The 13,773-nt window shown below is 31.6% G+C and overlaps 1 protein-coding gene across 1 annotated transcript in view; it reads left to right on the top strand.

Moving 5' to 3' along the window:
* Positions 1-2,837: 2,837 nt before the first annotated feature.
* The window catches only part of LOC123702860 (actin-binding LIM protein 2), a 118,896-nt gene continuing 107,960 nt past the window's right edge, over positions 2,838-13,773 (top strand). Inside the window, exon 1 of the mRNA XM_045650693.1 lies at positions 2,838-3,079. Coding sequence (XP_045506649.1) covers positions 3,076-3,079 — 4 coding nt within the window. The 5' untranslated portion in view covers positions 2,838-3,075. The remainder of the gene's footprint in view (positions 3,080-13,773) is intronic.

Raw genomic sequence — 13,773 nt, 5'->3', positions numbered from 1 at the left:
TCCAAATGTGAACGCTTAATATAATATATTTTTCACGATTCTATATTTATTTTTACACTCGATAGCGTAAGATGGCAACACTATGGTGTTTTTACACTTTGCAACTATTTTGCATCTGTTGAAAGCCGAGCTGTGTCTATTCGCTAAAATTTTCATATAGCTATCCCGTTCTATCACTTGAAAACATTCATGTGTTAGAGCGAGAAACTATACCAACGTAAAAGCATCTCATCTCTTTCTAACATATGTTTTATTTAGACGATAGAAAGGGATAGACATATTGGATAATAAGAATCGAATAACACACGGTCGGCTTTATCTTAGAATAATTAAATGCAATAATAAAAATAGTTTTCTTCTAGCCGCTTAGGAAATTCTTAATTATTTAGAATAAACAATGTTAAATAGACGTGACAATCCAGTCATTAGTTGCAAAGTGATCAATTATTATCATTCTTGATTAAAATACCGCTCAAAATTATAACGCCGCATTAAAAAGATAAGGAGAGTCTATTGAAAGTTCATTGTACAGAGAGTATAGGTTTCTAATATTTATTATATTCCGGTGTTATATGTAAATATATTGAAATTGGTTTGCGGATTTCGTAGGTGTATAGAGGTTAGATCGATCGTTTGTAGACTGGGGAATGGAAAATTTAGACAAGCATGATGCGTGAGATTTCTACTCAAATTTTTTTTAAAGGTAAAAAAATAAAGGACTATTTGGTTACTCCATCGTTTTCTTTGTCCATTTTTGAAGTTTGTTATACAGTTTGTTAAATTGCATAAAACATCTACTTTATTATATTCTGTGTCCTTTATTATATGCTTACGACTACTTTAATCTTAATTATGTTTTATGTATTCAGAAATATAAATTAGAATATATTTTAACGAATAGTGATAATGGCGACGCCATATTTTTTTTCAAAAATTTCAACTTTTTCAATTTAACAAAATTTAACCAATCACTACTCCATAGTTCTCTCTGTCCACACATAACAGCTAACCGCTTACGAAAATCTAACAAATTAGTCATTGTTTGAATCTAGGACGTTTCTATTGGACTATTAGTGTGAAGGATTTGTGTGGTTTCAGAGTGTAGGATGTAGGATTTAGGTCTATGATCACATCGCAGAAGCATCTTCTATCCATCCATACTATACTAATATTATAAATGCGAAAGTTTGTGAGGATGTGTATGTGTGTGTTTGTTACTCTTTCACGCAAATACTACTGAACCGATTACAATGAAATTTAGCACAAATATAGAGGGTAACTTGGATTAACATATACGATAGGTTTTATCTCGAAAATCCCACGGAAACGGGAACTATGCGGGTTTTTCCTCAACGGGTTTTTTTACTGGCATTCCGCCCGCTTTAGCAAAAATTTAACTTGAAACAGTAAAACCTTCATCGACTAAGTTTAAAAAAACAGCATCGAAATGTGTTGAGCAGTTCGAAAGATTTATACATAGGTACAGACAGACAGGAAGACACTTTGTATTGCGATTCGTGTACTTAATTTTAACTGTACATGTAAATGCTCTATCTAGGTTATTATTTAAAAGCACGGTAACCTAATATAACGTTTGTGATAAATCTTATTGTAAGAAATAAAAATAATAGTAATTTACACCTTTGTGTTCATCCAGTAGGTACTTGATTTGAATATTATGTAAGTTGTGTTAATTTACTGCCAATTTCGATTATTTCAAAATGGGTTTAAAACTATAGTATAATTATATTAAGATGCTGAAGATTATTGTAATTTAAAATGAAAACAGCTCACTCACGTTATCTTATGTTGGTTGTAAAATATGAACACTACAAACAAATACTGCTTACAACGAAGTGTTTTAAAAGTTCGTACATAAACGCAATTTTACAAAATGGTACTAAACACAAACCTTGTAAAAGAATTGAAAACTATGCATAAATGTAAAAACGTAATCTGCGAAAAAATAATGGTTGTTCTCACGCACATGCTTGTCTATAAAGATACAAGGCCACGGGCGAATTAATTTTGTTTTGCGGTCGATAGGTAATCCACTTTTCCATTTTAGTATGCAAAAGTCAATAACACTTATTTATATTCGCTTCATAATATATTATTATTAGTTGTAATATTTTTTCAATTAAATTGTAAATAAGCTTGCGGGTTTCTTTTCACGCTGATGTGTTATGTTTGGGGTTTATTTTGTTAACAAACGTACAATTTAATTTTTAAATTATGTACATTTACCGACAGGTTAAAATCAATAAAGCACGCATTTTATGAAGCGTCCATGTTTCTTTTATTTTTACTCCTTGTTTGTTTGTGATTGTGTGGTGTTTGAAGATTGGAATGTATGGGTTAATAATATGGAAAGTACCTATTCGAGTACATCAATGAAGTTAAAAATAAGGGAGAGTTTCGTATTTAACTCAAAAAGCTGAATCGATTTGTATACGGTAGCTACAGACATTAAAATTTATTTATAACATATTTATAATATACTCTATTCTCTATAAACTCTTACTTGAATTTCCTTGAAATTTGAATTATGATGAAAATTCATGTTCAGTTTAGAATTTTCATTTTTCTAACAATAGCATATCAAAGTAAAGTGCATTTCTATCGTAAAATATTCCATTTAACTAATCATAATTATACACAAAAAGAAACATCGTCAATTTTGTAAGTTCTTTATTAGAGCCATGATCCATGAATATGAGCATTTCAATATAATATTTCATTCCACAGACTATATTGTGAGCAGTAAGTATATTGTGCAAGCGATAGCAAGTGAACTATGAAGTTGTGAACGCATTTGTATTACGCCTAAGTTCGGAACGCACGCGAGATTCGAGAACGACGTAACTGACAGCTGTCGCGGTACAAAAGGCACGGAGGGAGTGTTGCTTGCGGGTCTAACGTTAAAAAGTTAATTTAAAAAGTTTTGTGACTGTAACCATTATTGTTTTAAGATAAAATGTGTGTGTGATACCTTGAGTGATTTGTGATGAGGCAGACGAGATAGTTCTAAGCGTATAATTTTGTGAGCTGACGCGAAAGAAAGGAACTTAAAAAATGGGTAAGTCCGCCGGCTGGCGTTCTATTTTATTTGTTTTATTAATTTCTAGGCGATGTACAGGTAAAGAAAATATAAATACGTTTATTATTAGTCAGGTGCATATAACATATGCGTCCTATAAGGAAATTCTGCGGATCGTAGTACTGTTTGTGTTCAAAATATCGATTTTTCACGAGCGTGCTGTTGTGTAAATTTTCTATAGTAACAAAATAAAATAACATTTAAATAACAAGTAGACCTTCAATTTCAATTTGGCACTTGATAAGAGTTATGCATTTCAATATTTGTGATATTTAATTAATCGTTTTATTTTTTAACGTCGGAAATGTACAAATAATACTAATCCATTAAATTGTAAGTCACCTCGACGTTCTAATTGGCCGTAGATAAGCAAAAAGGATCCAACCCACAACATGACCGAAAATGAGTTAAATATACCAAACTGCTCGTCTAGGTCTATATTTTCGATTAGCAAAAACAATCCAAGTAAAATATGAATATTTTGACGTTAAATTGACACTGGGTACCAACCCACATGTATGGAGAAGCCATATTTTAGTTTCGTAAAAACAATCCATTCTTCTTGGATCATATTGTAAAACGCTCAGTCTAAGAAACTAACACAAAACTAAAATGTTTAAAAAAATCCAAAAGCATGTGGATCCTTTTAGATATTTAATTTTTATGATATTATGATGCAATAGATAAATCACTAAAAAGATTCAGAAAGCATGGATCTCTTTTGTTAAACTGAATTTTGTAGAAATGTATACTGGTTTAATAACAAAAACGATTCAGAACATTTGGATAGACTGAATATTATGTATTTAAAGCTTGAGTCGATGCAAAAGTTGTATGTATGGGCGGGCTCGAAAGGTAAATCTTCGGAGGTATCTGATAATGATTTTCAATGACTATGGCCAAATGTTAAAGAAAAGCCCAATTAGACGATTTGGAGTCAATCTTTGACTATTTATCTAAATACTGCCTGGATTTCTATAAATCAATCCAAGGGGGCAATCCAAGACTTCATGACGATGTAGATATGGCGATGAACCGGACTTTGCACACGAAGAAGAATAGTAAATCGGTTAGAAATAATATGTTTTATATAAATAATGAAAAAAAAAATTGAAAGTTAGTTGTTTTATTTACGAAATTAAAAAAAAAATAAGGATCTTAGTAGCAATTAGCTACTTTGAATCGTTTTTGCGAAATGAAAATTCACTTATCATAATTGAAAATAGGTTTTATCAAAAAGGATCCTAACACACATTTAGCTGAATATTTCAAGAAATAAAACTAAATTCAATAAAATTTGTTTGTAAGAATAAAATATACATTGACACACACACTTTTCCTTAAGAAGCAATTAACACAAGCAAGTCTTTATATGAACAAACACAGGCTAAACTTCAAACTTCAATAACTCAAAAGTAACATTTTGTGGGTTGGATCCTTTTTGGTTATCTACGGCCAATTGTCGTATTGGTAAATTTCAGCTAAGTTGATTAGTTTTACCTTGCTAAGTGATTAGTGGCAGTGTGGCAGGTGATTATATCACCTATCTATGCCTGCTAATAATATTGTCCTTGAGTGGAAGTTGCTACAGGGAAACAAGATTTATTTTTACTATCTAGGCTTCAAGAAAGATCTCATTATCTTTATTGATAAAAAATGAGTATGCATTTCTACCAATAAGAATTTTTTATTTACTCTGTATCAAATGGAATATGTTTCAAGTACCTATAGAATATTGTTGTTCATATTTAAATAATAGAGACCTAACTTTACATTCTGATATTTTTTTATTATCTTATGACTAACTAAACTACTTAAATAAGTGCAACTTCAATAAAATTAAGTTTTTTGATTGTAAATTCACTAAAACAAAATGTATGTTTTAATTGCATTTTATTTGGTTGATAACAAGTCTATTACATTATTTATTAAAAGAATTATTAATATAGTTCTATAATTAAAGTCCAATATGTTATAATTCCATAGAAGAGCATGATGTTATAGGGTAATTGCGCCAGTTCGCGTCCACTTAGTGCAGTTGGAAAGTCTGAAGGAGAAAATAAAAATGTTCTAGAACAAATTTCAACGCAAAATTTATGTAACGTGTTCATTACATAGTCTATTTTAAGATTTACTTTCAATTGTGTTGGAAATATCATGTGGTTTTTATTTATCTAGACAAATAGCAGAATTTGGCGTTTTACCCAGTTCGCGTCCAAAAATGCCTTTTTGCGTCCACCCGTGGATCAGTTCGCGTCCACCAGCTTAGAAAAGGAATTAAGAATGTATTGGGTGATATTTTATCAGATAAATGCAAATAAAAATTAGATTTTAATAAATTATTTATTTACGAATACAGTTATTTAATAAAAACCGGCCAAATGCGAGTGGGACTCGCATACCGAGGGTTCCGTATTAACCTGTCTTTTTTTATATGTTTTAACTGTAAATGATTATTTTTTCAATGTTTCCCTTATTTGTGCTATAAGACGTTGCTTCGCACCAAACTTCAAGTGTCTGTGTTCACGTAAAGTACCCTGTAGGTTTTGATTCCCTTGCGAATGTCGAAATTTGCGAAAATTGGCAGCATAAACGGCTGTATCTTTTGATTGCTTTGGCTTATAAGTTTGATTTTTTCACTGCTTCAAGGGACCGTAGACTTGAGTATTCAAAATAAATTTCAGCTTTATACCTCTACGCGTTACTGAGAAAAAGGGTCTTGACAGAAAGACAGACCGGCAGACGGACATACAGACGGACGGATATCAAAGTGATCCTACAAGGATTCCGGTTTTTCCTTTCTAGGTTCGGAACTTCGGAACCCTAAAATCAACATTATTATTAATATAATTCACTGTGTAAGGAAACTGGAAAAACTTAATTATATTTATCTTCTCATCATTATTAGAACCAAAAATTAACAAAAAACAATGTTACGTTATGTAAATAAATAATAATCAGTTCTATTAAGATTACCTACCTACCCTATTTTTTAGTTTCTAAAGAATTAAATTTCTCTTTTGTATATTATTTTCTTAACCACAGACTCTCATTCTCAAAAATACTAGTCTCATTCTTAGAATACCCATTTTAAAATGAAAAAATAGCATAAAAATTTGCTAATTTGAATGAAAATTTAAATTATCAACTTGTGGTCTTAGTCAAAAATTTACAATCTATTTTAAATTACATATTTTAACAAACAATTCATTGCTACGTAATGAAAAACAATGTGGACGCAATATGTTCTATTGTTATGCACTACAGGTATAGTTTGCGCCCACCGTGGACGCAAAATGGAAGTTGTACAAATTCGGTGTAGTAATTCGCGTCCACCTTATTTTAGCTATTAATTGTAAAAGAAATAAGCTTATTTATAATCCATACTATTCTATGTTTTGTTAGCAAAGCAAAGAAACAGTTACATATTCAAAAATTCACATTTAACAATAAGATGCTTACCGTCAAACGCGACCCTGCGCACTATTTTTTTCTCAAAATCCCGCGCGTTTTAGCTCTCTCGTTTAATAGCCAAAATTAAATATTTTTTTTAAATAGGATAGGCGGTGCGCAGGCATATTTTGAATATGTGTGCATGTCTCTTATACATTGAGGTATTATCGGAAATTTTTCTTATTACAATTTTACATAAAGTATACTTATTTTCGTGAATTTTCTAAAAGATATCCGCAAAATGGACGCGAATAGGCAGGTGGACGCGAACAGGCGCAATGACCCTAACTAAATCTAAACTAAAAGTAGTTTAGTTACTTTTAAGTCTAAAGAAAAAACCATATTCTAAATCCTATAATAGCATTCAACAAATGACTACTTGGTACTATGAATATTATACACACTAATTGTATTGTTTTTGGTCTCTTGTGTCTGCCGCAGGGAATCATGTTTCAAGGGAATTTTGCTCTGAATTATCAATTAACTATAGCTCAAATGTTTATGGTTCTCATATTAATTAGGTTTTAGATTAATACCATGATTATTAATTGCAAGTTAAACAAACAAAGAATAAAAATCTATATTTAGAACCATTATAATTTGTTATTAACCAAAATACAATGCTAGAAATAGACTAGCTCATACATTAACATTCAAATTATAAAAGTAATGTAAATGCGAATAAAATAAATATATTATCTAAATTTAATAATAGACAATGAAAACAGAATATTGATAAATTGGGTGTTCTGGTTTTAGTTTATTATGTTAAGTGATATGATTTATGACTAACATTATTAGTAACTAACAAACAAAAGTTTTGCTTTAGAGATTTATCTAGTGAACGGTATTACATGAAAAGTATTGTATAATATTAATAATGGAAGTCTTAAACATATTTAATAGAAAAGCATGTTATTAATTTGATTTAATGAATACATATAACAATTAGATTGTATTTAATACATTTATTCTACTTGCATTATCATCTAGAATACAGTAGCTCTAAGCAATTACATACCACATTTCTTAAAAAACACTTAAACAGATGAAATTATTGTTTTGTGACCGAACCTTAATAAGTATACAAACTTTGAATTATAACAAAAATCGAGTCTAAAGGAGTTACATACAAACATACAGGTGAAGCTAATAAAAGCGTTTTAATAATGCAACATAGCAATGTGTTGGTACTACATTGGTTCTTCTCGAATTGGTCGTAAATGTGAAATCTGTTATGACGATTCAAAAGTGCTTCTAGAAGTCTAATTCATTAAATAAATGTTTGAGTTTCAATCTTTGTAGTCTCGCCCTTAATTTCAATGGGTTTCGTAGAATCGATATATTTGTCGCCATCGCGTTTACCAGAGCGTTGCACTGAAGGCAAATACCCTCGGCTAGTGGTGCCGCAGCGACGACCGTGAACTGGGTCAGACGATGCAGTTTATGGAAATACCCTCTATAGTAGTTGATTTAGTTATTATGTGGGTACTAACTATGAGCTTTAGTTTGCGTGACTAGAATCGCGCTAGGACTAGGCTGTGGAAAAAACTTTTTAATGCTAATTATCGTCTATGACATAATGTTTACTATTTATATATATACGAATTTGTTATGTTTTTAGCAAAAATGTTTGAAGGTGTGTCTATCTTTTATTCGTTTTGTGATCGATTCAATTTTTTTGGTAGAGATACATGTGGAAACCGATAAGCTTCTATAACATTCTAATATGCGAATGTGCTGAATATTTCTAAATGGGTTGCAAAAAGTTATAATACTCATGAATCTTTCCTTCATGCGAAACAGTAATCATAAAAGAAGATAGCCTATATATTTTAACAAATTAATTATTTTGTGGGAAAGTTCTTTTTACGATAATTGTATGATTTAAATATTAAATGTACGTAACCTAAACTCTATATTGTGTGATCGTTTGTAATAACAACCCCCTAAGTCAAGAGAACTAATCTCAAATAGTCGTGTATGAATTTATCCGCGATTAATTCGGAAAGCGTTAAGAAGGGTATATTTATAGGGGTTCGCGAGAAAATGCAATATCGAAAGTTCTGGGTCACATTTACTGATCCACGCAACTTCTGTTCTAAAAGGGAGTATTTTTTTCCCCTTTTGCAACATTTTGAATTGATTCTTGGCTTCTATTGGTCGTAGCGAATGTTATAACCTTCCTCAATAAATGAACTATTGAATCCAAAAATAATATTCGATTCGATACAGCAGTTCTTAAAATTAGCGCATTCAAGTAAATAAACTCAAGCTCTACAATATTACTATAGGTAGTAAGATACTAAAAAATTTGATACTACCGTCGCTACTCGGAAATTGTATAAAAAATTGTTATCGTTCCAACTTGATAAAGAGAAGGTTATCTTGTTAGGTGAACACACGCATTCGGGTTTTGCCAATATTGAATTTAAATAAGAAACACTTGCTAATTCTATATCCAATAAACGAAGCCGCACATGCATTAATTAGCAGACAATTTGATATTGTGTATTAGTCACAATGTCAGTGTCAAGGTTATGTTTGGCTTGTGTTTTTGTATGTCTTTATTTTACAAAGTTCTTTTCGTATATCCGCTATTTATAGTTAAGCCAATTTTCATAGAATTACTGCCACTTTTGTGAATTAATGTACCTACTGTCTATATTTTAATGTATTGTGAACAATCAATGTACATGTTACTGTAAAACATGCCTAAGTTATTTTATGTTTCTGAATAATTGTGTTAAATACACATGGTCGATTTTTACTAAATGAATTAAAAGGAAATTTACGGAAATTCTTACACATGTATGAATGCTATAGTTACAGCATGATAACTGACCTTACTTCATCTTGTCAAATAAGCATTGTCATAGACACAGTGTAAGGCAATTACACCCTCCCTTCGTCAGTAGGTCGACGAGGGAAATGGGCCCTCCCTGTCCCTTTAGTGGGTCGAGCTGCATTGCATTTGCTCCGTAACGAGGACTTGTGGATATAGCTCTAGCGCTGGGGAGACGAACCTTTGGAGGCTATCAAATATTTAACATATTTGTGGAGATGTGTACTTTAAATTGATGCAATTCATTGCGATTATAGAATTAAGTTAATAACTAGTTAACTTCTGATACAATCGAAGCTTTCAATTTTTCCTAACACAATAAAACAAATCCAACGGCAGCATTACTTTTTATAAAAAAATATTCTACAAATTTATAACACACTAAGTAGGTACTAACCCGTACAACGCATAAAACGTTTAATAATTTTATCAGTTGCTTCTTTAGAAACAACTTACAAGACTAACATAACAATTATAAACCAACGTATACCAAACGTTCGCAACAGCAGCCTAGTCAATCCTAACAAGGGAGAGCGCCATTTGTACCATAAAGAATATTAAGGGATGCGAACGTCGCAAACAAACTAGTGGGGTGGGAAATGACTTGCTCACGTGCCACGTGGTATTGTGGCATAGAAAATATACACAAAGTTGTGGTAATAGCGCCCCTACCGCCTTTTAAAATAGACGAGAGTTCAGCGAACTGTGTGTTTTAATGTTTTAACTTCAGGTACGGTTTTAAGAGGTGATATAGTGGTTGCTATGTCGGATAATAAAAGTATAATTGGGCTGGTTGGGAACTAGGAGTAAAATAACAAAATTACGATAGGATAATTCTTACTTGTATAATAAATGCGAATATATGTTTATTGATGTGTTTTAGTACACTCTTAGCCAACAAAATCTACAGTTAGTTAATAAAAATTAATTACAGTACGCGTCACGTAAAAAGAACGCTGGATGAAAGTGTTGGGGTGTGTTTGCACATGGATCGAGTTTTGCACGAAAGCTATGTGTCGATTATTTTATTTTTGAACTAGGCTCGTGAATCGTGGCTTCGCAATTACCTATTTGTTATTCTTATAACCACCTCATAACACCAAATAGACCGATAAATCGCCAATGCGCAGCCATCCATCAGCGTTCTTTTTACTTGACGCGACTTGTACAAATGTGACTTGTTGAATTTCTATGCAAAATCCATACCTATATGGAAGTGGATTTGTAATATTTAATTTATTTTGTTAATAGAATTGAGAACCTTCCATCGATATAGCATCTAAAAAAATATACGTAAGTAACTATGTACTTACGAAGTCGGATAAAAATATACTTGTAGAATTTGTTGTCATGTGTCATTGCCGTATTTAGTTTTTGAATAAATTATGGTATTTAAGATAAGGATTTGATTAGATTGTTTGTTTAAGATAAAAGATATGATTAGTCTGTACATGTCTTACATATTATGTACTTTCATAAACTCAAAAGTGAATCCATGGCTTTAAATTGTATTTATTATTTATGTAATAATGTGTTATCATGCTCCTATTTTTCGCCTCAATTAAACCTAACAAACATATTTCTTTATGTTATGTATTTAATATCTTATACATGACAATTGACATATGAATAAAGATTTGAACCAAGAGTCAAGACGCAGGCGCAGGCGCAGTGGTGCGGCGCGTGTCGGGTTGCGAGTCTCGCGGGTGTCGGGTTCGAACCGCTCTCCTTACGACATACACACACACGTATAGAGCGTGTAAACATATAGTGCGGGTGTGTGTGTTTGAATTTCTTTTAATGTAGATAGAAAGATAATACTTTTGCACACAAAATGTACATAGATACGCAGAAAGAAAGAAAAATATTATGTACAAATGGCGAAATTAGGTAGTGATTACTTCTAGACAAGCATGATATGGAAAAAAAATTCTTCGTAGAGAAGTCTATTGTGCGAAATAGAGATAATTTCTCGATGATATTCGGGCATTAGATCCAGAGCCATGAACTTAAACCAATAACACATATATTTTATTTCGTCTTACTCTTTTAAAATGTACATATACAGCATTATAATATGATTACCGTAATCAGGGGAATATATAGAGGTACAATCGCGCATTACGTCACCCAGGCAAGTTATCTCAGTGATAAAAAGCAATTGAGGTTAACCTCTCGAGACAAATATCATCTTTGAAATGAAGTAATTGAATGTTCAAGGTTATATGTAAATATGAGTAAACAATGTTATAATAAAAAGTTATAATTAAATATTATATTTTCGTGGATGCAGATGTGATAAAAAGCGAAATATAGAGCATTTAGCGTTGTAATTTTGTTTTGTTACACTTTCTACTAGTTATTCTTTCACGAAAAAACTTCTGGGCAAATTTTGATGCAATACAGCGATATTGGTAATATATCATACTAGCTGCTCCGCGCGGTTTCACCCTCGTGACTCCTCTCCTGTTGGTCGTAGCGTGATGATATATAGCCTATAGCCTTCCTCGATAAATGAGCTATCTAACACCGAAATATTTTTTCAAATCGGACCAGTAGTTCCCGAGATTAGCGCGTTCAAACAAACAAACTCTTCAGGTTTATAATATTAGTATAGATTAGCTATCTATGATTAAAATAATAATAGTTTAAAAAAACTAAAAAACACGCTTTTTATAGAAAACCGAACTAAAAAATATAAAATTTTATCAAATTAGTGTATTGTCATCGGTCCTCAATAAATCTACAAAGTTTGAACGAAATCTGACCGTTTAAAGTGGGTCAAAATCGCACCCAAAGAAGTCGGTTACAAACATACAAACATACAGGTGAAGCTAATATAAAGCGTGTAAAATAAAAATATTTGTTTTTACACGCGGATGGAAACAGCGCGATACTCGTACAGCTAGAAAATTATAAATTATTGTGGTCTGAGATGAATCGTAAAGGTGATACATATTTTACATAATAATCTACGTAGGTATTCAGGCGCTATTCAAAATTATATAGGCGTGCTGAATTCCAAACTACCAGAAAGACCCAAATTGTTGCACTTCTAGCGATACCATTTTAAATTACATAGAAACACTAGGTATAGTATTGATTTCTCATATTATAATGGATGGTACTTTGACCTTAAACGGGGTTGTTGTAGCGGTCTCAATCGCCTTCTGTCACGTTTGTTTTGACTGGATTTTTGTGTGTATATGGAGTTGTGAGTTCTCTATACAGCCTGTTAGCCAATTGACACCAATGGCACGGTCATAAATATAATTTTATATTATTGCAAGTCTCTGGAGTTTTATATTTTGGCTGAGTTAGTGACACCGTTTAATATAAGTGGTCGTATTTTGATGTACGTACTGTATTTTCCTAGATTAAATAATATGAAACAGTTTCATAGGAAGTAACTGAAGCAGTAGTGAAATTTTTTTAAAAACTGATTTATGTTACGTATGGCTATCATAATAAAAACAAGCGAAGTAGGCACGAAAATGGCTCGAAGGACCAATGATTGTACAGTAGGTACTCATTATTGTGTTCTTGTCACCTCTTATCTTTGTAGCTTGATTCGCAAGTAGGAATTTATAGCGACTCCAAAGAAAGGAGGTTGTTATCAATTCGACTATTTTTTCAGAACTTTCGATTGGGTGCATAGATTTTGAAGATTCTTTTTTATTTGAAAGCTAGTGGCTTCCAGTTAGATTGCGGTTAGATGGCGGTTTAGGTTTTTGTTAAAAAATAATTACAGTAAGCATAGGTATAGGCTAAAGCTTTTAAAAGAATCAAACCAATTTACGTTTCAACCCTCATTATGCAAGTGTGTCACAGTATAACTGACCCAGTGTAATATTGCATAAAATATGAACTAGACCGTAATTATTTTGAATTAACATTTTAATAAAGAACTTGTATATTATGTAAATATAATTGCTTAAACTTTGTAGATACATTGTATATTCTTTTTTAACTTTTATGATAAGGTCACGCACACGTGTGCAATTTCTTTTAAATACCTATTATGTATTACGAAAACTTTTGTTAAGAAATTGAGTAGTTATGAATTTACCGCGTATTCTTGTACAGTGAATGAAGATATTTCACGAATTTCATTTTGGAATTGGTTTTTATGATCGTCTTGTTAGTATAATACTATCCTCGTTTATTGTAACGTTTTGTACTTATTAGTACTAGTAATATTTTTGTTTTAGATTGCTTAAAAGTAACCCGCGGTTTTAACAAAATTGAGTACCTAATTGATGTATTCATTCAACCTTTCGAATATGATATAACTCCCAAAGATTTTTGGAAGTTATATCATAATAATCCTCCTGTTGCTAACCTGAAAAACATTTTCCTTTAAACAAAGGCGTGT

Source organism: Colias croceus, chromosome 24 (assembly GCF_905220415.1).
Source record: "Colias croceus chromosome 24, ilColCroc2.1".
NCBI classification, from domain to species: domain Eukaryota; kingdom Metazoa; phylum Arthropoda; class Insecta; order Lepidoptera; family Pieridae; genus Colias; species Colias croceus.
The sequence above is the reverse complement of the archived record's forward strand: the minus strand, read 5'-3'. Positions and strand labels throughout refer to the sequence as shown.